The sequence below is a fragment of the Marmota marmota genome, unplaced genomic scaffold (genome assembly GCF_001458135.2).
Source record: "Marmota marmota marmota unplaced genomic scaffold, marMar, whole genome shotgun sequence".
NCBI classification, from domain to species: domain Eukaryota; kingdom Metazoa; phylum Chordata; class Mammalia; order Rodentia; family Sciuridae; genus Marmota; species Marmota marmota.
In genome coordinates, this window is record NW_026000241.1 from 19,046,266 (window position 1) to 19,070,552 (window position 24,287).

Consider the following 24,287-nt stretch of genomic DNA (forward strand, 5'->3'; position numbering starts at 1 on the left):
ACAATTGTGTTTCTTCCACATTATAGGACTTTTTAAACAAACGTCAAAAGTAATTTAATAATCAGCATATGAAAGATAAATTATGATACTATTCTTTCAGTCTTCCTATAAAAACATCCTTGAACCTGACTAGTAATCTGCACTACTTGTGCACTTAAACACAGCATCTGTTTTAACTTGTGAACATACAAAATGAGAGACTAATACCAGAAAGAAATTAGACAATAATAAGAATCAATGACAAACCATAACAATGACAACTGTTCTTAAGTAATTTATTTTTAAATTATAAGATTTACAATGCCTTGATTATGTAAAATATCATAATGGAAATTAAACCAAATCAACAAACCAAAAGAGAAAGGAGATTTCCTTGAATATCAATACTTAAACCATCTTTATAAGTATCTGATGTCCCAACCGCATCTTATGTAGAAAGTATACTAACTTCAAACGTTTCATTTGCAGGTTTAATTTCTCATTTTCAACTTTTATGAACTGTAATGTAATTTATTTCAAATCCTATTATACCTATTATTTATACTGCAATAGCAGCAAAATCTCACGTGTGCAATCAAATGTGGAACTGGGGCACAGCTTTTAGCTTTCAGCCACAGACAGAAATTATACACTGCATTCAGTACAGTAACATTATATTAACCGGAGCATAGAGTTTAGTATACTTATTGCAGGGTTGGTATTTCTCTCCCTCTGAACTGAACCAGCTGAGCTTCTGAGCAGACATTACTGCTGTGGATAGTAAGACTGCTGTGGGGGCTGAGGGAAGGGGTATGAAGGCTGCTGGGGTCCTGGGTATGGAGCCTGTCCAGGGCTCTGGTGATACACTGGTGGATATGGCATATTATACTGGCCGTATGCGTAAGGATTATAGCCCATGGGCATGGGCATTTGGCAATACCTGATGGGGAGAGGAAACAAAAAAAAAATGGGTTGGTAAATAAACACTAGAAAATGAAACACACAATAATTATTCTAAGCCCACTTTTTTTCATTTTATTTTAAGAAAGCCATTTTTCTCTATTATTTTTTTTCCTGTATATTAGAGAACAACAGAAATAAAAAGGAATTGTTTCAAGGTACATGTTAAAGAAAAGCATTCTTGGGCTGGAGTGGTGGCTCAATGGTAGAGTGCTTGCCTGGCATGTGTGAGGCCCTGGGTTTAATCCTCAGTACCGCATGCATGCACATACATACATACATACATACATACATAAAAATAAAGGATCCATTGACAACTAAAAAATATTTTAAAAAAATAAAAGCGGGGCTGGGGTTGTGGCTCAGCGGTTGAGTGCTTGCCTAGCATGTGTGAGGAACTGGGTTCAAACCTCAGCACCACATAAAAATAAACAAAATAAAGGTATTTGTAAAAAAGTTAAAATAAAATAAAATTTAAAAAAAAAGAAAAGCATTTTTATCCTGTTATTAAATAAAAGAATATCAAATATTTAATACTATTCAGAAAATAATACCATTAAAGGAAATAAGATCAAATATTCCACTATTATAAAAGGAATAAAAACAGAGTCCTTTCATTTTGATGTGGCAAAACTGATACTCTAAACACATTTCTGGAGGATGGAGATATAGCTCAGCGGTAGAAGCACTTGCCTAGAACACACAAGGTCCTGGGATCAGTCCCCAGTACCAGGAAAATATACATTCTTGTTCAACAAGAATCAATATTTACTATAATGGACAAATATTTACTATTTATCGTTTTTATAGTTTGAAGAGAGTGTACTTATTAAATAGAATTTAGACCATATTTTTTTTAAAGTAGTCAAGTGTCTGGATTTTCAAGATTAAGAAATTACCATAAGACAGCAGCAATGTAGCTCAGTGGTAGAGAGCTTGCCTGGCATGTACTGGGTTCCATCCCCAACCCTCCCCCCACCAAAAAAAAAGAAAGAAAAGAAACTGCCACAAAGAAGACTAACCTTTAAGTAAGCACATTCTTAACTATGTAAATTTCTACCTAATAGTTTACTAAATTCCAAGATTTCAAAATACAGATATAACAAGGCCTCATCAGTCTTGCTCAGAAAAGGCACCTAAATAAAGGCAGCCAATTCAACACATACTGAATTTGACACAGAAGAGATATGTTTAATGTAACATGCAAAAAAAAATAAAGTATGAATTTTTAAAACCTAGAAAATTACTGAAAACTACTCAAATAAGTATCTGTGATATTATTTTAATTTTTGGATAAGCTGCCTATTGTAGTTCATTCATTCATGACACCTCCATTTAGGAAAGTTAACCAGAGGTAGAAACAACATTAGCCACTTCAGTGTGATACATGATGCTACAGCCTTACCCAGGATATCCAGGATAGGTGGGGTAGGGTGGTCCCTGGGCCTGTGGAGGAGGAGCTGAGCCAGGGACTGGTGATGGAGCTGGGGCAGCAGTCCCAGTCCCCACTGGAGCTGGAGCAGTAGCAGAAGGAGTTCGATTTGCTGGAAGCACAGGAGGTGGAGGCCGGGCTGGTGGCTGGGGCTTAGCAGGCTATAAGAAAAAATAAGCACCGACTACAAAATGTTTCTTGTTTTTCTCAAACTGCTATTAATTAAAATAAATGAGAGCAAATGACAAATTCTAGCATCCAACCAAATATATGTCTAACTTCCACTCCTGACTCTAGAAATGTACCATAGGAGAAGAATAACTGTCCAATTTGTGAAAACTCCACAGCCACTGCTCTTTTCTTGATAACTAATATTTCATCATTTACTATTCCCAACAATGTTTAGACATTTGAGGCAGAAAAAAAGCAGCACAAGTATGATTTATTACTGTAAACTCCTTTCACTCCCCAAACTCTTTTTAGAAAAATTTGAAACATTGAAAACTTTAAAAAACAAAAGTATTTCAAAACAATCATATATCTATCTACCAATGAAATTCAGTAGCTATTACCATGTCTGCTTCATCTATAACTGCATCCAAATATTTACCTACATAACTGCAGAACCATTTGAATATAAATTGCAAACTTCATGATACCAGCCCTACAAATTTCGGCACTCAGTCCTAACAATGGTATTTTCCTACATAATCACAATTGCATTTTCACCCTAAAAATATTAACAATTATTCCCCTATATCAACAAATATCCACTCTAGATTCAAGTGAGAAATTGGCTAAAATGTGCAATAATTATTCTGATATCACTATTCACCACAGAAAAGCTCTTATAGCTGTTTTTAGGAACCAAAATCATTCAAGGTCCATGAACTGCATCTGATTATAATGAATCTTTCAGCTCTTTTAACCTAGAATATACCCTCCCCTTGTTTTCTATTTTAGAAAAGACCAACTTAGTAGAATAATAAAATACTTCCAATTGTCCATTTTTTCTAAGTGGTACATTTTAGCTTCTTATTTAATCACTGTATTTGCTGTCAACACAAATTTAGTTCTAAAGACTTGATTAGACTTAGCTTACACATTTTTTTTGGCAAGAACTCACAAGTGATGCCATGCTCTACACACTGCAAAACATCAGAAGTTTAATCACCTGACACAGGTAGTGACCACTAGAATCCCTCCAAAGTAAAGTGTGTTTTATCATTTAGAGCAAACAGGTTGTCACTAATGTAAACCTTCTACTTTAAGAATATACTTGGCTTACTAACCGGCATAGTTCTTGGAGCTGGAGTTGGAGGAGCTGGTGCATGTCCTCCTGCTGGAGAGGACTGATACGCAGGTGTAGGAATTGAAGGAGCACTAGGTTCTCTAGCAATGCTTTGTTGCAAGTCCCTTATTAAAGACAAGAGTATTATAATTTAACACAAAGAAGAAATTTTTAAAACCCACAAATAAAGTACCATGTATTTTCTCATTTTTCTTTTCTTCACATATGAAACAGAAAATGGTACCCAAACAGGGATGATATTTTAGAATATATGACATTTCTATTCTTGACTATAACATAAATCTTCTTTCTACTTCCTATTATTTAATAAAATTAAGTTAAATCATATTCTATTTCTGAAGACTAGGAAAAAAGGTAAACTTTTTAAGAAATCACACAGTCATGGCTCAGTAAAGACTGTATTAAACCAGGCAAGCAGTCCTAAAAGACTGCCCACTCTCAAATAAGTTATTCAGGAAATGAAAACTCCTACCATAATCTATCCAAAAGTTATCAAAAACCACAACCAGGGGCTGGGGCTGGGGCTTAGTGGCAGAGCGTTTGCCTAGCATGTGTGAGGCACTAGGTTCGACCCTCAGCACCACATAAAAATAAACAAACAAAGGTATTCTGTCCATCTACAACTAGAAAAAAAATTGGAGGGAAAAAAACCCACAACCATTCAGAGCTGCCTCATGAATATTTTAATCAGTGTATAATATCAATGTTTATACAGAAAATAAAACAACAGGTGTGAAAGCTAATGATGAAAATTTATAGATGAACAATTTCTAAAGATATTCAAAGAAATTTGACACTGGGATATTTTTATATTAAAAGACAACTCATGGGCTGGGGATATGGCTCAAGCGGTAACGCGTTCGCCTGGCATGCGTGGGGCGCTGGGTTCGATCCTCAGCACCACATAAAAATAAAAAAATAAAGATGTTGTGTCCACCGAAAACTAAAAAATAAATATTAAAAAATTCTCTCTCTCTCTATTTAAAAAAAAAAAAAAAGACAACTCATATCCTGGCACTAAAGCGAACTCACAAAAGATAAATTGTTGAAAAGACCATTTAAATATTATAAGAGCCAGGTGCAGTGGCGCAAACCTGTAATCCCAGAGACCCAGGAGATTCATACAGGAGGAATGAAAGTTTGAGGCTAGCCTCCTCAACAATTTAACAAAGCCCTAAGCAATTTGGTGAGACCCTGTCTCAAAACAAAGGGGGTTAAGGGTAGTCAGCTGAGGATGTATCCCAGTGGGTAAAGCACCCCAGGGTTAAATCCCCAGTACCTCCCCAAAAAAAAAAAAATTAGAAGAGAATTTCAAAATCTCCTCCTGAAATCTACCCGAAAAAACTCATTAAAACAATACCTAAGGTAAAAAGTACTCTAGTAATACATGGTATCAATCAACCTCTCCCAGCACTGATTAATATACACAAACAAGCAAATACATGTCCCAAAATGTTTGCAACAATACCTGCTGCCGGGATATAACAATTAACAGCCACCCTTCATATCTGTCACCCACACTTTCACCCTCAGAAAAAGCCCCATTTGGAAGATAAATTTGACACTGCAAACACAAAGAAAACTAATATACATTCCTTAAAAAAAAAAAAAAAAACTACTTGACATAAGTAAACAGTTGCTTGGAAGATAAAGTTTTTCATCAATATTAAAATTGTGAAAGGGGCCTGGGGTTATGGCTCAGTGGTAGTGCACTCGCCCAGCATGTATGAGACCCTGGGTTCAATCCTCAGCACCACATATAAAAGATAAAATGAAGGTATTATGTCCATCTACAACTAACGAAAATTTAAAAAATAAAATTGTGAAAGGTTAGATGATTTTGAAATATCTAAGAAATATGTGTATATTTTATAATATAAAATATAAAGCCCTAACACAAGACCTTTCTTTTCCTTTGATAAACACCAGAGATGATTGTAGCAAACAATACAGCAAATGAGCCCAACCACTTACTAATGATGTAAATCAAAGCTAATAAATCATAAGATCAATAATAAAAAAGTAAAAATAAAATGATACCAGAATTTCTATTCCTGACATTAGTATTTAGACCCTTAATGAAAACAAAATATAGCTCAAAGTAAAACATTCTTTTTGTACTCTTTAAATTTCTGATAAAAGATTTCAATGAAAAGACATATTAAAAAATCAAAGTATCCAGCTAATAGAAATATAAAAAGGACATATTAGTTATCAGGGAAATAAAAATTAAACGACAATGCATTAACTCCACACACCCACCAGAATAGCTAATGGCAAAATATTTATCTTCTAAACCACTATTTACTTGCATTAAGTAGTGTTTTGTTGAGGTTTTGTTTTTTGTTTAAGGACTATATATTAGTTTTGTTTGAACAAGAACTCTTATATATTGCTAACAGAAATATAAATTAGAAAAACCACTTTGGAAAACTGGCAACATCAACTAAAGCTGAACATACACATACCCTATGACTCAGCAATTCAACTCCTAGATATGCATCCAACAACACTGCATACACATGCTCACCAAAAGCCCATACCATCCAATATAGCAACTGTCCGGCACATGTGGCTATTAAACATTTGAAATGTGGCTAGCCTGACTGAAAATGTCCTTAAGTTGAACTATATACTGCTTTTCTAAGACTTAGTGTGGGGAAAAAAATAAAACATTCATAATTTTTACATTGATGATATATTTAAATTATAAATTGGATATACTCAGTTAAATACATTTTTGAAATTAATTTTACTTATTTCTTTAAACTTTGTTACTGTGGCTACTAGGAAATTTTACAATTTTAATTGCATATGTCACTGCATGATAAGTATTTTACCCTACAAAAATGTACCTTTATTTTATTTATCTTTTTTTGAGGGTGCTACAGATTGAACCCAGACCTTTGCACATACTAGGTAAACGTTATACCACTGAGCTACATCCCCGCACTTAAAAAAAAAAAAAAAAAGACAGGGTCTTGCTAAACTGCCCCAGTGGCCTTCAGCTTGCAATCCTAAGTATCTGGGATTACAGGTATATGACACTGCATCTGGCTCTGAACTAGCTTTAATTAATTAACTAGTCCCAGACATTTGTTTCATAGTAAAACAGCTGTGTTCTACTATGCTCGTGCCAACACTATTATAACTAGAAAACTACTCAAATACTGGTAAAATAGAATAATTTATAGTATATTCACATGAGATATATATATATATATATATATATATGGATATAAGGGTAAAACAATCTACAAATACACACAACTGATGAATCTCACAAATACAATGTTGAGTAAAAGCCAATCACAAAGGAGTACATATGATTCTATTTACATAATGTATAGAAAGAAGAAAAAGTAATCCATGCTCTCCTAAGCAATAGAGGTTGTCCTGGAGAAAGAGGATAACAATGGAGTAAATGCCTGAGTGATCGATTCTTGGGGTGCTGAGAATTTCCTATGTTATGAATGTAATCGCTGGCTACCTGGGTAATATCAGTTTGTAAAATGTACCTTACATGTACCTTTTCGGTGTACATTTTATTCAATAAAAAAAACTTTTAACGAATTTAGGTCTTGGGTATCAACAATGATTATTTTAACAAAATAAGCCCTCAGATTTTTTAAAATATTATGTTATCATATGGTCTACTTTTATATCATTCATTCATCTTTCAATCACTGAGCCGAAAACACTTGAAAAGTTTATGACCACCTCAGAACTAATTTTGTTTATAGTACAAATACAGAAATACATGTGCATATAATAACAAATCTAGTTTTCAAACCAGAAATTTGAAATAAGAAATACTTGAAAATAGCCAGGCACAGTATACACTGTAATCTCAACTCAGAAGACTGATCACAAAGTTCAAGGACAGACTCTACAATTCAGCAAGATCCCAAACAACGTAGCAAGACCTAGTCTAAAAATAAAAAATAAAAAGGGCTGAGGATGTAGCATGATGGTAAAGCATCCCAGAGTTCAATCTTAAGTACCAAAAAAAGAAATATTTGAAAATATTTCTTCCAAAGAATACCCAAAGCTTCCTTGTGCACAAACAGACCAATTTAAATATTTATTTCTTTTTAAAAAAAATATATCTTAGTTGTAGATGAACACGGTGCCTTTATTTATTTATTTTTATGTGGTGCTGAGAATTGAACCCAGTGCCTCGCATGTGCTAGACAAGCTCTCTACCACTGAGCTACAACTCCGGCCCTTAAATATTTTTATTTTCTCCCTTCTTACACAAAAAGCATACTCTGTACTCTTATCCTATATATTACTTCTTCCTACCTATTTATCTCGGAGATCTTCCCATATCAGTAAATTGAAGATATCCCCCTTTTTAAAATTATTTGCATAGTATTTTGCTGTAGAGATCATAGTTTTATTTATTTCACCAACCCTAGACACTTGATTAATTTCTATTCCTTTACTTGCTGTAAGCAATGCAGAAATAAGCTCATAAATATATCATTTCTAGTACATATAGCCTCAGAAGCTTCAAAACCAGAATAGCAAGATTAAAGGATTGTTTGAATCTATAATTCTGACCTTTACAATTAAATTACCCTATACAAAGATTGCACTATTCTGTACTCTCACAGCAATATATGAGATTTATTTCAACAAAGCACATTATCAAACTCAGATTTTTGCCAAGAAAAAATGTTACCTACCCCAGAGTAATTTTAACTTTTATTTTATATTGGATAAATATTTAATTATAAGAGTAAAATGTATTCCCAGGTTTGCAAAACTTATGTTCACATCCTTTTCTTAGTTTCCTGTTTTTATTTTCTTCTCATTAATTTAGGAGTTCTTTATAAATAAGGCAAATTTATTTACTGACTGTGAATAAGTTTCAAATACTGTTTTCCCCCAGAGTTATTATATCTTGTCTTTGCTTATCAAGTTGCAGGATAGTTGTTTTAATCCATGATATCTTTGTTCAAATTTTTCATATATCCTGTGACAATTTTTTGGTGAATATTCTTCATCTATTAAGTTATGTTCAATTTTGTTCATTTTTTTTTTTTTCTTTTTTCCTTTGTATTAATGCTGGGTCAACTCTATTTGATTATTCAGCACAAAATAAGTCCTATGTATCAGCCCACTTTCTCAGTAGTCTCCTTCAGAAGGGTATTTTGCTGTTATTTTCTGAGATGTTCACCCTGTCTTTTCCATGTTCTATACTTGCTGTCCTACATTAAGAAACCTATTTGCCACTTGAAGATAAACTTTCTATTCATTGGCACTTCCTAAAATCTGCCACACTGAATTGTTTTATTGTCATGTCTATGACCTTACTATACATTCCTACATTTAGTTTTCATCCTTTCATCCCAGATTATGCAGCCATTGGCTTGGTGCTTTCTAAGGAGAAAAGAAGGGAAATTCCCATTTCACACTACCAAGTTCACCCTAAATGTTTTTATAATATTTTTAAGACAAAATATTTTAAATAAATTTGATGCACAAAACAAACTTACTTTAAGAGTTCATCTCTTTCTGTCTTCCGTGCAAACACTATGTCACTGCATTTGTTCTGGAACCTGACCAGGATTTCAGTCAACTCATTGTAAAACTATAAGTAAACAAGAAAACAAGTAATAAACAATAACAATTTTTTAATCTAGGGAGTAGCACCATCTAAAGCTAATTTGCCAATGATGGTACAAACTTAAGAACTGAATCCTCTGTACAAGACATATTCACAGCACTTATTAAGCAACAACCTAATCTTAAATATAACCTAAAACTTCATTAAAAAATAAAAACAGTAAAATCATTTTTAAAGAATACCATCATAAAAATTTAAGTGGCAATAAGTTAAATTTCATGATTATGAACATGTTCCCAATTCCTAGAGAAAATTCTACTACTACATAATGATGACACTAAAACTAGTTAAGAGGAAGGATTAAATGTATACATTCACTAGAGAAATGTAGGGATCATTTCAGATAATCTTCAAAGAATTTCTGAAGGCTCTCTGCTAAGTTTTCTCTGCTTATCTATTTGAACAAAGTATTTAAGTCAAACTAAGATGGCATTTTACTATCCTGTTTGGAAGGCAATGTAGTATTTTCCCTCTCTATTCAGAGGATTTTACATTATACCTTCTGTATCTCATCAAGACCACTTTATTATGTGATCTTTATGGAGTTGAGTATCAAAGGTTCTTATGCATATGAGAAATAAGTTATTGGGGGCAAAAAATAAAATAAAAATTTTTAAAAAGGCACTTTCAAACTTAAGATATAAGGCAAAGAAGTACTTAAAATATATTCAGTAAGCCAAGCACAGTGGCATGCCTGTAATCTCAGCAAATCTGGAGGCTGAGTCAGGAGGATTACAAGTTTGAAACCAACCTCAGCAACTAAATAAGGCCCTAAGGACTTAGCAAGATCCTGTCTCAAAACAAAATATTAAAACAGCAATGGGGATATGGTTCAGTGGTTAAGTACCCCTAGGTTCAATCCCTGGCACCAAAAAAACATACACACACACACACACACACACACGTAAACCATATACATATTTTAGCACACTGATGCTCGTTTTTGTGTGTGTGTGTGTGTGTGTATTTTTTTTTTAAGTGAGCACTCTGATGGTCAAGCAGATCACAACTCTACCCTCACCAAATCACCATCACAAAATATAAAAGCCTTGTCTCCATTTCACACCATAGACCAACTTCATTATTCTGTTCCCTCATAATTCACTCAAAATGCTCAACATCCTAACCCTTAAAAAGATATTTTGACATCTCTGTACTAACTCCTGCTACCTAGAATGATTATATCACTTTTTCTGCCAGGTAAAATATACAATCCATTCTTCCAAATTCCAATGAAGGTATCAAAGCTAACAAATTCAAAGCAAAGAAATTTGGTCCAGCTACAAATACCAATTAACTTCCCAAACTATACTCTCATATCTATACTTGTTAGCTATTATTTCTCTTGTATTATTTCATACCTTTGTGCCTTCCTTCAAATTAGCTACAAGTTCAACGAAGTTGTCATATGCAGTAGCTAAATTCTTCAAAACCTCTTCTCTTAAGTTAGCTTCATTGTTAGATTGTTTCATTTTTGAAAATTCCTGGTGTGAGACCTTGTTAAAAGAAAGATACATGTAATTTATAATTGCTTACAAAATTAATGTACTTTATAATATGTTTAGATACCTTTTTCAGCCATAAAAAGCAGATATGATAATATATGCTTGCAGAATTACTTGAAATACCTAATAATATTTGTTTTTGAGGTAGTAAAATGCTTTAAAATCTTTTCTTAGGTAAAAATACCACAAATCCAAAGGATGTCAAAACATAACCAAAAATGATTATAGATTTCTATTAATACATATCACAAAAAATTATTAAGATGAAACTTTGAACTTTTCAGATTATATATAAATATTCAAAAGTGAAAAAACATAGTTTAATGCTGCATATTAACTACTAAAAGAGGAAATATTCAAATCTTACTAAACAGTTCAAACTATTTATTTATAAATAAAAATTCTGACTAACTTCTAACATTTAGTTTGGGATTATTTACAAAGCCTGACTAATGTCTGTATGTATTAGCCATATAATTGCAGGAATCAATAATTCTAACTAATTTTTATTTTTTCTCACATCTTTTAAAAATTTGGAAAAACCCAAAATATCTGATGCATCACAGCATTTCTAAATAGCATGTACCATCTTAGTAACAGAAGAATGGCTTTGTTTCATAGCTTTTTAAAATCATTGTGCCACATTAAATTTTACAAAATATAGTACATTGCACTCTGAAATTTGTTTCCAATTTCTTTTTCCTAAATGAATACAGGTATTGTGCATGGGTATCCTGTCTGTAATTTTTAAAACATATATCTTATTAAATATACAAATTTTACCTGAATATTTTTTAGAAGTCCCTCCTGTTTCTTTAGGGATTCCTGAACCTTAGTTGTAAGACCTCCATAGATTCGATCCAGTTCAGTAACAGAAAGAGCTTCTTCATTTATCACACCATCTTGAGCCAGAGCTGTCAAAAACTTGCTTGTCATATCAAAATTCACTGACTTTAGGTCATTCTCAAGACTTTCTCTTTCCTTCTTTACTTCATCAAGATTTGTCAATAAGGATTTTAAGACATTTACAACCTAAATGATTAAAAAAAAAAAAAAGACACCTTCATTTAATTGCCAAAGAAAGAAAAAAGCAGCAGACAATGTCAGGAAGGAAACAATATACAAAGATTAATTCATGGTCAGTGAAAGATGATTTCTCAGAGAGTAAAATATATATAAATTGAGCATCAAGTTTATTTAGATGTCATCATTATATACTTTCAGTTGCCTCCAGTTACAAAAACAGGGATAACAACAGTAGTAACCACTATAATGTACTCCACACCTACTATGTGCCAGACACTATTAAATGTTTCACAAATATAATGTAACACGTTTCTTATAATAGCCTATAGGGTATATATTTATTACCTCTATTCCGAAGGTAAAGAAATTGAAGCTCAGAAAAATTATTAGGATCAAGAGATAACATACTGAATCTTAAAGGAAACACCCCCACCAGCCACTAAGATGCAGAAAGCACAATTGTAAATCTTGAGGAACATGCCCTTGTAAAATGAAGGAAACACAAGCACAGGGAAATTGTGTAGCTCCACCCTGGCTCCACCTCTGGTCCAGCCTGATACAGCCCATCTATAAATATTGGACCCCTAGCCCAAACCTCTAGCCCGCATTCTCCCTTCAATGTGTATCTTCCTTCCTAAATAAACCTTTGTCTGATTCAAGCTGAAATTCCTTTCTGTCACATATACCAAGAACCCTGCTGGTCCTGAGCTGAGTACCCTCTCTCCTCCAGGAACTCCTTGGACCTTTCTCCAGACACAGTTCTTCTCCCATGAAAGGACTTTATGTGAAATTTGAGACCTAACTATGCCTAACTCCAAAACCAATCCTCCCTTCTGTGAGAGTACTGGAGATTGAACCCAGTGCCACACATGTACTAAGCAAATGCTCTACCACTGAGCTACATTCCCAGCCTTTTTTTTTTCCCCCACCCCTCTTCCTTTTTGACAGGATCTCACTAATTGCCCAGGCTGGCCTCCAGCTTGCATTCCTCGTGCCTCAGCTCCCAAGTAGCTAGGATTATTGCTGCATGCCACACATCAGCAGCAAAACCCATCTCTTAACCACTCTATTCTACAGAGCCTCCCTGTAATGGCTTTGAGATAAGGTAAGATCTGACTTAATTAAGTAAAATACTCTATTTTGTCTACAGTGAGAGAGAGAAATATATAGACAGACATGAAGACAGAAACAGAGATATGAAAAAAGTATGCAAGGTGGATAAAGGGGTTGAGGCTGGGAAACAGCACACAACCAAGGAGACTATGTACCATATATTTATTTTATATGAGGAGGGGAAAGATGGTTACATATATGTCTTTCTATTATTAAGAGTTTTACCTCTTCTATTCAATCCAAGCAACCTCTAACTTGCATCCATATAATTCACTGTATTAACTGTGTTCTAATACCACTTTCAAGCTTCCCTTTTTTCTCATATCTTGCTCTCTTTGCTAGGACTCCAAGGAAGATCACCAACCACAAGCCCTCTATTCTGCTCATCTCAAGAATGCTCGCAGAAAGAAAAATAAGGAAAAGAAAAGGAAAATGCCCATGAACTCTATTTCCACCCTTTTCTTCTCACCAGCAACAATCCAACTCTAATGGATCTCTCCAACTGCCTATTACTGAGAATTCCTGTCCTCCTCTTCCTTCCACAGTCCCAGCTCACTCCCTGACACTAATATCCAGAGTAACATTCCTTTGTAAAGGACAAAGACCTGAGGAAAAGTCCAAGTCTTCTTCTAAATGCAGATGAACTTCTTTTGGGCCTCTGTTTACCACCCATATCTCCTAAGTATCCTAATCTTAATTTTAAAAGTATTTAAGAAGAAAAAATAAGTTCAATTCTCAGCACCATAAGGGAAGAGAGGGGAGCAAAGAGGAGCCAGGGGAAGAGAGGATGGCTGCAAAAGCATATATACAGTGTACTCATTTTGAGTGACAGAAAAGGGAAATTAGGATATAAATATACACACATGTGTGTGTGGATATATATGTATTTTTTGCAAAAAGAAAATCAACAAGGACAAATCAGAAATTAATAAATATGGTTACTTCTAGGGAATATATGAGAATGAAGTAGAAGGAATTAATAGAAACGAGATTCCTTTGCACGCACCTTGGAATCAACATTTTTACATATTCAAAATACAAAATTAAACCAAAACAATACAGAAACAAATGAACCTAACTATCAAAATGAAATGTAGTTACATATAAAAAAATATTTCAACTACGACTATACTCCCTTAGTGGATATAATGGACTTAGTTATTACTATGTAACCCAGGACAGCTTGCTTCCTAGAAAACTCCCTTTTTGCATTTACAAAACAGGAATAGTACCTAGTACCTATTCCAGGACCACTGTGAAGACCAAGATAATCCATATAAAGTGTTCAACATAATTTGTAACATAGGGTAAGTGTTTAACCATATTAATATAATTTTTAATTTATTAATTGAGTTTTATTATTTAATTTTATATATGTTGGGAACATATGGCTAAAGGGGATTAGACATATAAGCATTCAGATATGGATAAAAGATTTGTTATGGGGCTGGGGTTGTGGCTCAGCAGTAGAGCACTCGCCTCACACATGCAAGACCCTGGGTTCGATCCTCAGCACCACATAAAAATAAACAAGTGAAATAAAGGTATTTTGTCCATCTACAACTAAAAAATAAAAAAAGTTTTGTATTCCCTGTCACTTTTATTTATTTATAGTTTTTAATTTGACTTAGTTTCTCCTGTGGTTGACTATTCCTTTAGTGAGATCCTCCCTTTGCTGGTTTTCACTCTTTTCTTTTCACTTCATCCTCATGGAATATTTTGTTGAGAATGATCTGATAGGCTTTCTAGTTGTGAACTCTTTTAATTTTTGTTTATCATGGAAGGTTTTAATTTCATCCTCAAATCTGAAACTTAATTTTGCTGGATATAAAATTCTTAGTTGAAATCCATTTTCTTTCAGAGCTTGAAATTTATTATCCTACGACCTTCTAGCTTTGAGGGTCTGGGTTGAGAAATCAGTTGAGATCTGAATTGGTTTCCCCTTATACATAATTTGATTTTTTTTTTCCTCTCACGGCCTTAAAGATTTTATCTTTATTCTCTGTGTTAGTCATTCTCATTATAATGTGTCTTGGTGTGGGTCTCCTGTAATTTTGTACATTTGGAATACTACTATCTTTAAACAGATGGTATACTTTTTTTAATATTTTAATTTTTTTTTTAGTTGTCAATGGACCTTTATTTTATATGTTTATATGTGGTGCCAAGAATTGAAGCCAATGCCTCACATATGCTAGGCAGGGGCTCTACCACTGAGCCACCACCCCAGTCCCAGATGGTATACTCTTAGAATTATGGAAACTAAGATTCCCTCATCAAAGGATGGTCCAAAGTTGCTGTGGTAACACCCCAAAGTTAGCTAATCACAATAAATAGTATGAGAAGATAAAATGGTTCAGGCAGATACAACTTCCTCTTCAGTGAGGAACTAACTATACACAGGACAACAGAAATGAGGGACTAGAACCCCTAAGGATTTAAGAACCACAAGTTCTCCTACCAGCTCTAGTTACAAAGAAAAGCTAACCTCCCAACTTACACCATTTTCTTACCAGAGCAGTAAGGAACAAACCAGTATTATTAAATAAGTTCTGTGCTATTTCAAAATGCTATGATTTAACGTCTCTAAAAGAAATGCCATTTCAAACAACTAATCTATAAATGAATTTTTTGGACAGCTACACAAAGATAGCAAGAGACCCCTTATATTAATATATTAATATACAGATCCTCTTTTTCTTTTTAATAATCATTTATTTACACTAGTTTAAATATATTTCAAGTTGTATGACTTCTGGCCTAATTTTAAGAGTGAATGATGTAGAAAATGAATAAAACTACTTTCACAAATAAATGACCATGATAACAAGAAAACTGCCGCCTAAATTTTCTTATAAACTCAAATTTGAGACTTAAAATGTTACCAAATCAAAGTATATAAATAATTGGAAACCTATGGTATCTATTTCTGTGTTTTATAAACACTTTCAATTAGTTTTTAACTTCAATTAAATGTATCACTTATATACTTTCTGATTATGTGTTGAGTACTGTTCTAGATGCTATCAACAGTCCTGCTGGGGATGTAGCTCAGTGGTAGGATACCTGCCTAGCACGAGTATGTCCCTGGCTTGATTCCCAGCACTGCAAAATAATAAACAAAAGGAGGGGAAGGATTTAAAACAAATACACAACAACAGAGTAATGTGTTGACAGTTACAAAGATGGGGAAGATAAGCCATCTGAGATTAATGAAAAAGAGGTGGTCATAAAAAGGGAAGCTCCCCCACCCCCACCCCAAGAAAATATAAATATAAACATCTTGAGGCAAGAACACACTTGACAGGGACAAAGGAAAGAAAAAAGGGCCAACTGTGTCTGAAGCACAGAAAGAACAAAAGGCAGAGTGGAGGGAGATAAGGTCAAACAGAACAGCAGAAATAAGATCACCTAGGGTGTCAATACTTCTGTTTCCAATCAGGGGCTGGAAAACTTTTTTTGGGAAAGAGCCAAACAAAATATTTTTAGTTTAGCAGGTCACATTCAATGTTGCAGCTATTCAACTCTTGCATTTGTACATATGAACACAGCCATAGGTCATATGCAAATTAAGGGGCCTTGGCTACATTCCAACAAAAACTAATCTATGAATACTAAAGTCTGAATTTCATATAATGCCCACATCATGAAACATTTTTCTTTTAATCTTTTTCAACCATTTAAAAATATAAAAACAAAACCAAGAGGCCTTCTTTATCTGGCCCTCTTTCTAGTTTGTTGTACAGAACTCTTTATGGCATTTAACAGTACCAAATACAATTAGGGACATAAGAAATGCTCTCAATGAAATGTTCAACTTTACCTTTAGACCTCTCCATTTTATTCTCAGAAAAGGCAAGCATGAGAATATCTCTACAATGAAATGTTCAACTTTACCTTTAGACCTCTCCATTTTATTCTCAGAAAAGGCAAACATGAGAATATCTCTACAATAACAGAAAAGCAGGAACCCGATTCAGTTTCCTGACACTAAAGCTAACAAAGAGGTGAAGACACCCCTTTATTAGAGACCACATGCTCAGATAGTTGCTGGCATGTAGCAGGCCTTCCACAAATGTGTAGTGAACCAAATGAATGGATTCCAGTCATTCTGAACACTTGTCTATAAGCTTTTTGATATGAAAAAAATCAAGATTAAAACCCATGTCTACAGATTCTCTACTCATCTACAAGATGCCATTGTGTGATTTAGGAAAACAAAAATCCTCTCAGGGAAGGTGCACTGCTTTGGACAGTGCTCTTCATGCAATACCTCTCATGAAATGAAGGTTTTTTTAAATGCATCCCTCCATTACTCCTGGCCAATATTCTTATAAAGGGGGGTAAAATAAAAGATGCCCTTTACTCTGGCCAGGTTCAACTCCATGGTAGGGCCAAGGCTGTACATAGACGGTTTCAGACTCCAGTGGATCAGAGACCCACAATCACAAGCAGTGGTCCAAAGTATTTAATGTAAGAACATTTAAATATAAACTACCAATAATCTGCACTTTTTTCAGAATATCTCAATATTTAAAACTAGATGCCCAAAGAGATTTAAGATAAACAGTAGGCTTCTTCATAGTAAGATAATAAAATATCTCACCAACAAGCTTCGATTTCTTAATAAAACATTTATGCTGTATCACTTCAGGAAAATCTAGCTTCAATAAAATAACTTCATACTAATTATAAAAGTTTTCTCCCCTGTGAAATACCACTAAAAATTAACAAAAGCATCCATTTTTATAATTTAATAATATATAAACAAATCAGTGCACACTAATTCTGATTTTGCTCAGCACAAATCATTTTTGCTTTTTTATTAAAAATAGGAAAATCAAAGGACAAAAGCTGGATATATTCTGGGTCATATATGAGACACCAAAAAGAACCAAGAAGGGATACTTACAGATCTTTTTCTAAAATAGAAAAGGTTATCAGAATTTATTGCTATTCCCTGGGTCCACAGTCTCTTTTGGGGGTTTTTTGTTATTCACAAATTAATCTTCTGGTCATTTCCTTTTTTTCTCCCCCAGGTCAACCAAGGATCTAATTCCCTGTCTATCAGGTTTCCCCCTTAGATTCAGGTTCCTTGAATACCTAGCTTTCTTTTCTCTTAAGGAAGCTACCCAGCACCCTGGCTGATTTTTACCGTACCTCTATAGAAACTACTCAGAACATACCCAATAACTCAGTCCTTCCAAGATCCTATATAAGTCCACTTTTCCTGCTTATTCACCCAGTTGTCATAATATGCCAAATTCTTAAGAAGCCTGCAAGAGGGGTGTTTCCAAATTGCTGAAAATGAAATCCTTGTAGCATACTTTCTATATTGTTCCTGTTGTATTTTTAAACTTCTACTCTTTGCTACAGTTATCTTTGTACACTGAACAATTTTCTACATTGAACCATAAATTGAGAGTAAAGGTTTTGTATGTTTTGTCCATTAATTTTTCAAAGTACCTATTATCACAGTACCTTACAGAATAAGTCTTGTTCAAATAAGTATATGAAATTATTCTATATAAAGACCAATTTGATAACTTCTAAAATCTACTACCCAGGAAACTCATCTTTTTACAGAAGTTTTGAACAGTATTTCTTGCCCTTTGGCTTATTTTCCTATGTACTTTGGAGCCTCTATCTGATCCTAGTATATTACCCTATCTCATAGTGACCAGCCATTAATTACATCTGCACTTTTTCCTCTTTTTAGGACTTTTCAACTCAGATACTCTACTATTGATTTTCTCCTTCCTATTATCATTAGAAATACAATGATGATGTTATCCACTTATTAACATGCACACAGAGCTAATCCCAGTGGAATATGATATAAAACAATATAAAATCATGCAAAAAACAAAGAATTGTTGGTCAGAAAAGTATCTAATCAAACTCAGTTGTTTTGTTTTTTTTTTTTTTTGATTTTGTTTTCATTTCAGGCACGTTTCTATATTTCTAAGTCTCTCCCTTTTATAAAACCTTGAAATAAATACTGTGACCATATGTAGTACCTAGAATTTAGTACCTAGATTATAAAAGGCATTTGATAAATGAAAAATATTACAGGAAATTAATATTAGAACAATAAACTGTCACACAATGTGTATATGGGTATAACTTTAAATATAATGACCCCAACTAACTCCTCTGTGTGTGTGTGTGTGTGTGTGTGTGTCTCTCTCTCTCTCTCTTCTTTTCTTTTTTTTTTTTAGTGGTGCATGGATCAAATCCATGGGCCTATGCATGATAAGCAATGTACTGTTGCCACTGAGCTATAGCTCAAATTCTGCATTTTTCAAACTATGACTAATTAAGACATTATCAGTTCATTGTATATAATAGCTCAAACACAGTTTTCTTAAGCAGATGACCACCCACAACAAAATGCACCCTCTCACCTCACTGCCCTGCATGGTCTTGGCTGGGTTAGCAGAGGGGATGGCAGCATTCAGCTCAGGCTCCGGCTTACACAGAAGAGCAATGATGTCACGATGAGACTGATAACGTTCTTTCACTTGCCCATCTGCTTGCACAGCTTTATCTAAAACTGTCCTGAAGTTGGTTCCCTCTGGGAAGCAGGGGCGAAAGTTTCCAGAGCTCAGTAATGATTGTAACAGCAATGTTTATGAGGTGGCTGTACTTTTAGTTCTGGTCTTCAACTTTACTTATGCTCCTTTATGATCCCAATTTACTAGATAATAAAAACTCAATTCCTATCAATCTTTGCATTTTTGTCTTTGGAAAACTGACAAAATCATTTGTAAAATCAAGGGCATAGCTACATTTTAAAATATATTTGGTGATCAGTGTCTGCCAAATATAACTCAAGAACATACAAAGAAATCAACAAAAACAAATCACTCCAAATATTTGTATAACTTATTCAACTAGTATTCTCTCAAAGAACAACCTGACTAGAAAGAATAACACGTTTTTAGAAAAATTTCAATAGTATATACATCCATTTTGCAGAGAGAAATAAAACAAGTCTTGTTGAGTGAATGAAGACATCTACTCAACAAGCACAAAATCTTAATAATCAAAGTCTAATAAAAGTATAATTTTTACTTCAAAGTAACTCTTAAAACTCATTTTTTCAGCACCCAGGATTCACTACCAAGAGGGAAAAAAAAATCATCATACATATAATATGAGTTCACACCATTTTAAAAGATACAGAGTTTGGAGAGTTGATAGATCATTTTAATTTTCACTTTATACCTTCTTAACAATCTGAACTTAGGCTGGGGTTGTAGCTCAGTGGTAGAGCGCTTGCCTACCATGTGTGAGGCACTGAGTTTGATCCTCAGCAACACATATAAGTAAAATAAAGGTATTGTGTCCATCTACAACTATAAAAAAAGAAAAAAAAGAATCCAACCTTTTAACAGTGAGCATGGATTACATTTGTTACTTTTTACCTTTATCCTAAACTGAGGGGGAAAAAAAAATCTGGTTTTACAAACTGTCAGTAAAAATGAGCTTACAACTGAGTCTAACTTAAGCAAAAAGGTGGGTCCAAATTCAGAGTTTGAGTAAAGGTCATTTATACCCATTTTTACCTGCTCTTAAAGGCTTATAGAGTTCATTAGATGGTGTCCTTTGCCAGCGTTCCTTGAATTTTGCTCTTAAATCATTATCAGTTGCTTCTTCTTCATCCAAAAATCTTAATGACTTAAAAAAGGGGGAAAAAAATCAAGATATTATTTTCAGCATAAAAATTTTAAAGCAACTTTAAAATAATTACCCCCACTATAAATGAGTTTAGTGAGACTGAAATACTCCTATACTTCTGATTAGAAATAAACTAGTTTTTGTTGTTGCAGAAATCCAAGGTATATGTTTAACAAAAAGTAACAAAAATTTAAGATTTTTAGCCGTTTTCTCATTAAAATAAAAATGAAGAAAAAACAAGAGATTACTTATATCCAAATACAAGACTACTTTAAAGAAAATTTTACGGTTAAAATAAAGAAACAGAAGCCATAATAAAAACCTTTCAATTTCAGAAGCCATAAATAAAGCAAAAGGGAAAAGTGATTAACTACATGAAAATAAAAGACTCAGACTTCCATCCCAGTACAAGAGACTGAACACTGTGTTTTTAACATATTTTTTAAAGTGTTCTTTTAATGTTTAGCTGAAAAGAAACACAAGGAAGTGCTAATTTATCAACGGACACAAATGCTAAAGTCAGTAGTATCTCACTATCCCTGATGGCTTAGGGCAGAGAACAACAAACTTTTCTGTCACACATCAGAAAGCAAATATTTTGGACTACATAAGTTACATACAATTTGTCACTTATTCTTGTTTTACAATCCTCTGAAAAACAGCAAAAATCATCCTCCAAAACAAAATCAAAATGAACCAAACAAAAATGGGCCAAAAATTGAAACTGGCCCACCATCTATGCTTTGCCAGATATGTAGTTCTTCACAACATAAAACAGGCACTGAACACAAAAGGAGGAAACACGAATAGGTGGAGTCAACAAAAGTGAGAGGTCAGATAAAAGGCACTCTCCTCCATCAAATCAGGACACTTCTAAACTCTCAGGAAATTAATTTCTAAAAAGCAAAACAGTCCAACAGAAGGAAACCTGACTGACCAGATTCTGGCTCTAAATAGAAAAGTGATATCACCTGAGAGTCTTAATCAAAAGCCTGCCTATCAGACTAGAAATCACACATCTTAATAGGAACTTCTGATTAGAACATTAGCCACAGAAAGAAGGGGGGAAAAAAACAAGTTTCAAGAGGAATCAGGTATATCAGTTATATCTCTGCAGCTTTTAGGTACCCATTAATGTCCTAATTTTATTATGTTTTTCATCTCTAGAAATTCTATTTGGCTCTTTTTCAGTGTTTTGCTTTTTTTTACAGCAAAATTAAACACAAATCCTATCTAAAAGAATTCACTTTAAACCCAGACCTCAAAGAATTCCCACCAGTTACAGCAAATGTGAATTCACAAATAAAAATCATTCAACACTAAATGTAATGTAATATTTTGTACTGAATCATGGAACAGAACATCAGTGAAAAACCAGTAAAATCTAAGTAATAATATTATGCCAATGCTTAATTTCTTAGTTGTAACAAATGTACCATGACTACGTAAGATTTTAACGTGGGAGGAACTGGGTGAAGAATACATAGGAACTCTGCACTAAATCTGTTAACTTTTCTGTAAGTCTAACACTATCACAAAATAAGTAGTTTTTAAAATTACAAAATATAGACAAAAAGAAATTGAATGAGAAAACAATCCCTATTTTTTTTTTAAAAAATAACAAATCAGAGTCAAACTCATAAAGATTGGAGATACTAGCATAGTAAAATGAAAGAACATAAAATATACTTAATATATTTTAAGAAATTAGAAATAGGGCTGGGGATGTGGCTCAAGCGGTAGCGCGCTCGCCTGGCATGCGTGCGGCCCGGGTTCGATCCTCAGCACCACATACAGACAAAGATGTTGTGTCCGCCAAATACTAAAAAATAAATATTAAAAAAAAAAATTCTTAAAAAAAAAAAAAGAAATTAGAAATAAAGGTATAACATAGGAGAAAGAGACTAGGAAACACTGAAAAAGAGCCAAATAGAATTTCTAGAGATGAAAAACATAATAAAATTAGGACATTGATGGGTACCTAAAAAAATGCATTCTCTTCAGTTATATCTCTGCAGCAACTGGAAGATTCTTAGACCAAAACAATTGTGAATGAAAGAAGCACAATGAAGCAGAGTACACAAAGTGAGAGGTTAAGAGACATGGAAAATTAAGTGAAAAGATTCAACATACAAATAATCAGAGATCCAGAAAGTGAGAGAATAGGGGAAAAGCAATAGTCAAGGAAGTGAAAACTAAAACTAAACATTTTCCAGGATAGATAAAAGATATAACTCCTTCAATTCAGTGCATCCAATGAAATAGCAAGCAACTTAAACGAAACTCAGACACATTATAATAAATTTCAAAGAAAAGAAATAACCATGTGTAACTTCAATGCCACTTTCCAAAAAAAAAAAGGAATGAGCAACAATAAAACAAAAAAAAAAAAAAGCAGGAGAATGGAATGGGAAAAGAGGCTAGAGCAAAGAAAACCATAGAACTCTAAGTGAGACAAATATAAAATACAAACTATAGTAGAATGATTCTGAATGTATGGATATAAGCAGTTAATACAAATAGACTTAACCCTCCAGGTAGAGACAAAGATTTTCAAACTAAATTAGAAAGAAAAATACTGCTATGTGCTATTTACAAAACACATAACTATAGGTTGAGCATCCCTAATCCAAAAATCCAAAATCTGAAATGCTCCAAAATTCAAAACTTTTGAGCACCAACATAATACCAGAAATGGAAAATTCCATAACTGATTTCATGTGACAGGTCAAAATAAAAACACAGTCACACTAAAAATATTGTGTTGAATTGCCTTCAGGATGTGTACACATTACATATTAAACAGATGAATTTCACATTTAGACTTTGGTCCACTCCCCACAATATCTCTTTATATATGTGAATATTCCTAAATCCAAAAAAAAATAAAAACACTTTCAGATAAGAGATACTCAATCTGTGTAAGGACACACAAGTTAAAAGCCGGACAAAGACACTACAAAAAAACTAAAGACCAACATCCCTCACAATATAGTGCAAAATCTTCAACAATATACTATCAAACCAAATCCAGCAGCACATCAAAGATTATATACCATGACCAAGAAGGATATCCCAGGAATGCAAGATGGTTCACATCTGAAAATCAATTAATGTAATATATCATATTAGTAGAATGAAGACAAAAACGTTATGATCATCTTAAGAGATGCAGAAAAAAGTATTTGACAAAATCCATCACTCTTTCATGATAAAAAAACATTCCACAAACTACAAATAGAAAGGAACTCTCTCAACCTGATAAAGGCCATCTATGATAAAAACCCACAACTAACATCACACAGTCATGTTCCATAAACCCATATTTTGGTCAATGACAGAATTACAATATACAATGGTAGTACCAGAAGGTTATTTCACCTAGTGATGTCCTAGCCATTTTAAGTTTGTGTAAGTAAATGCTATGATGTTTGCAAGATAACAGATTCACCTAGCAAGTATTTCTCAGAACATATCCCTGATATAAAGTGATACATGACTGTACTGAATAGTCAAACGCTAGAAGCTTTCCCCAGAAGATCAGGAACAAGACCAGGATGTTCATTCTCAATATTCATAACTTGCCAGGGAAATTAGGCAAGAAAAATAAAAGGCATCCAAATTAGTAAGAAAAAAGTAAAA

The 24,287-nt window shown here is 33.6% G+C and overlaps 1 protein-coding gene across 2 annotated transcripts in view; it reads right to left on the reverse strand.

Annotated features, from left to right (window-relative positions):
• Positions 1-261: 261 nt before the first annotated feature.
• LOC107145517 (programmed cell death 6 interacting protein) overlaps positions 262-24,287 on the reverse strand; it is a 75,073-nt gene continuing 51,047 nt past the window's right edge. For both annotated transcript variants that reach the window (XM_015489529.2, XM_048795069.1), the window contains exons 11-18: positions 20,534-20,645; positions 19,370-19,539; positions 11,607-11,855; positions 10,680-10,814; positions 9,188-9,282; positions 3,664-3,787; positions 2,345-2,532; positions 262-919 (exon numbers count right to left, since the gene is read on the reverse strand). In XM_015489529.2, the coding sequence (XP_015345015.1) occupies positions 745-919; positions 2,345-2,532; positions 3,664-3,787; positions 9,188-9,282; positions 10,680-10,814; positions 11,607-11,855; positions 19,370-19,539; positions 20,534-20,645 (1,248 nt within the window). In that variant the 3' untranslated portion in view covers positions 262-744. The remainder of the gene's footprint in view (positions 920-2,344; positions 2,533-3,663; positions 3,788-9,187; positions 9,283-10,679; positions 10,815-11,606; positions 11,856-19,369; positions 19,540-20,533; positions 20,646-24,287) is intronic.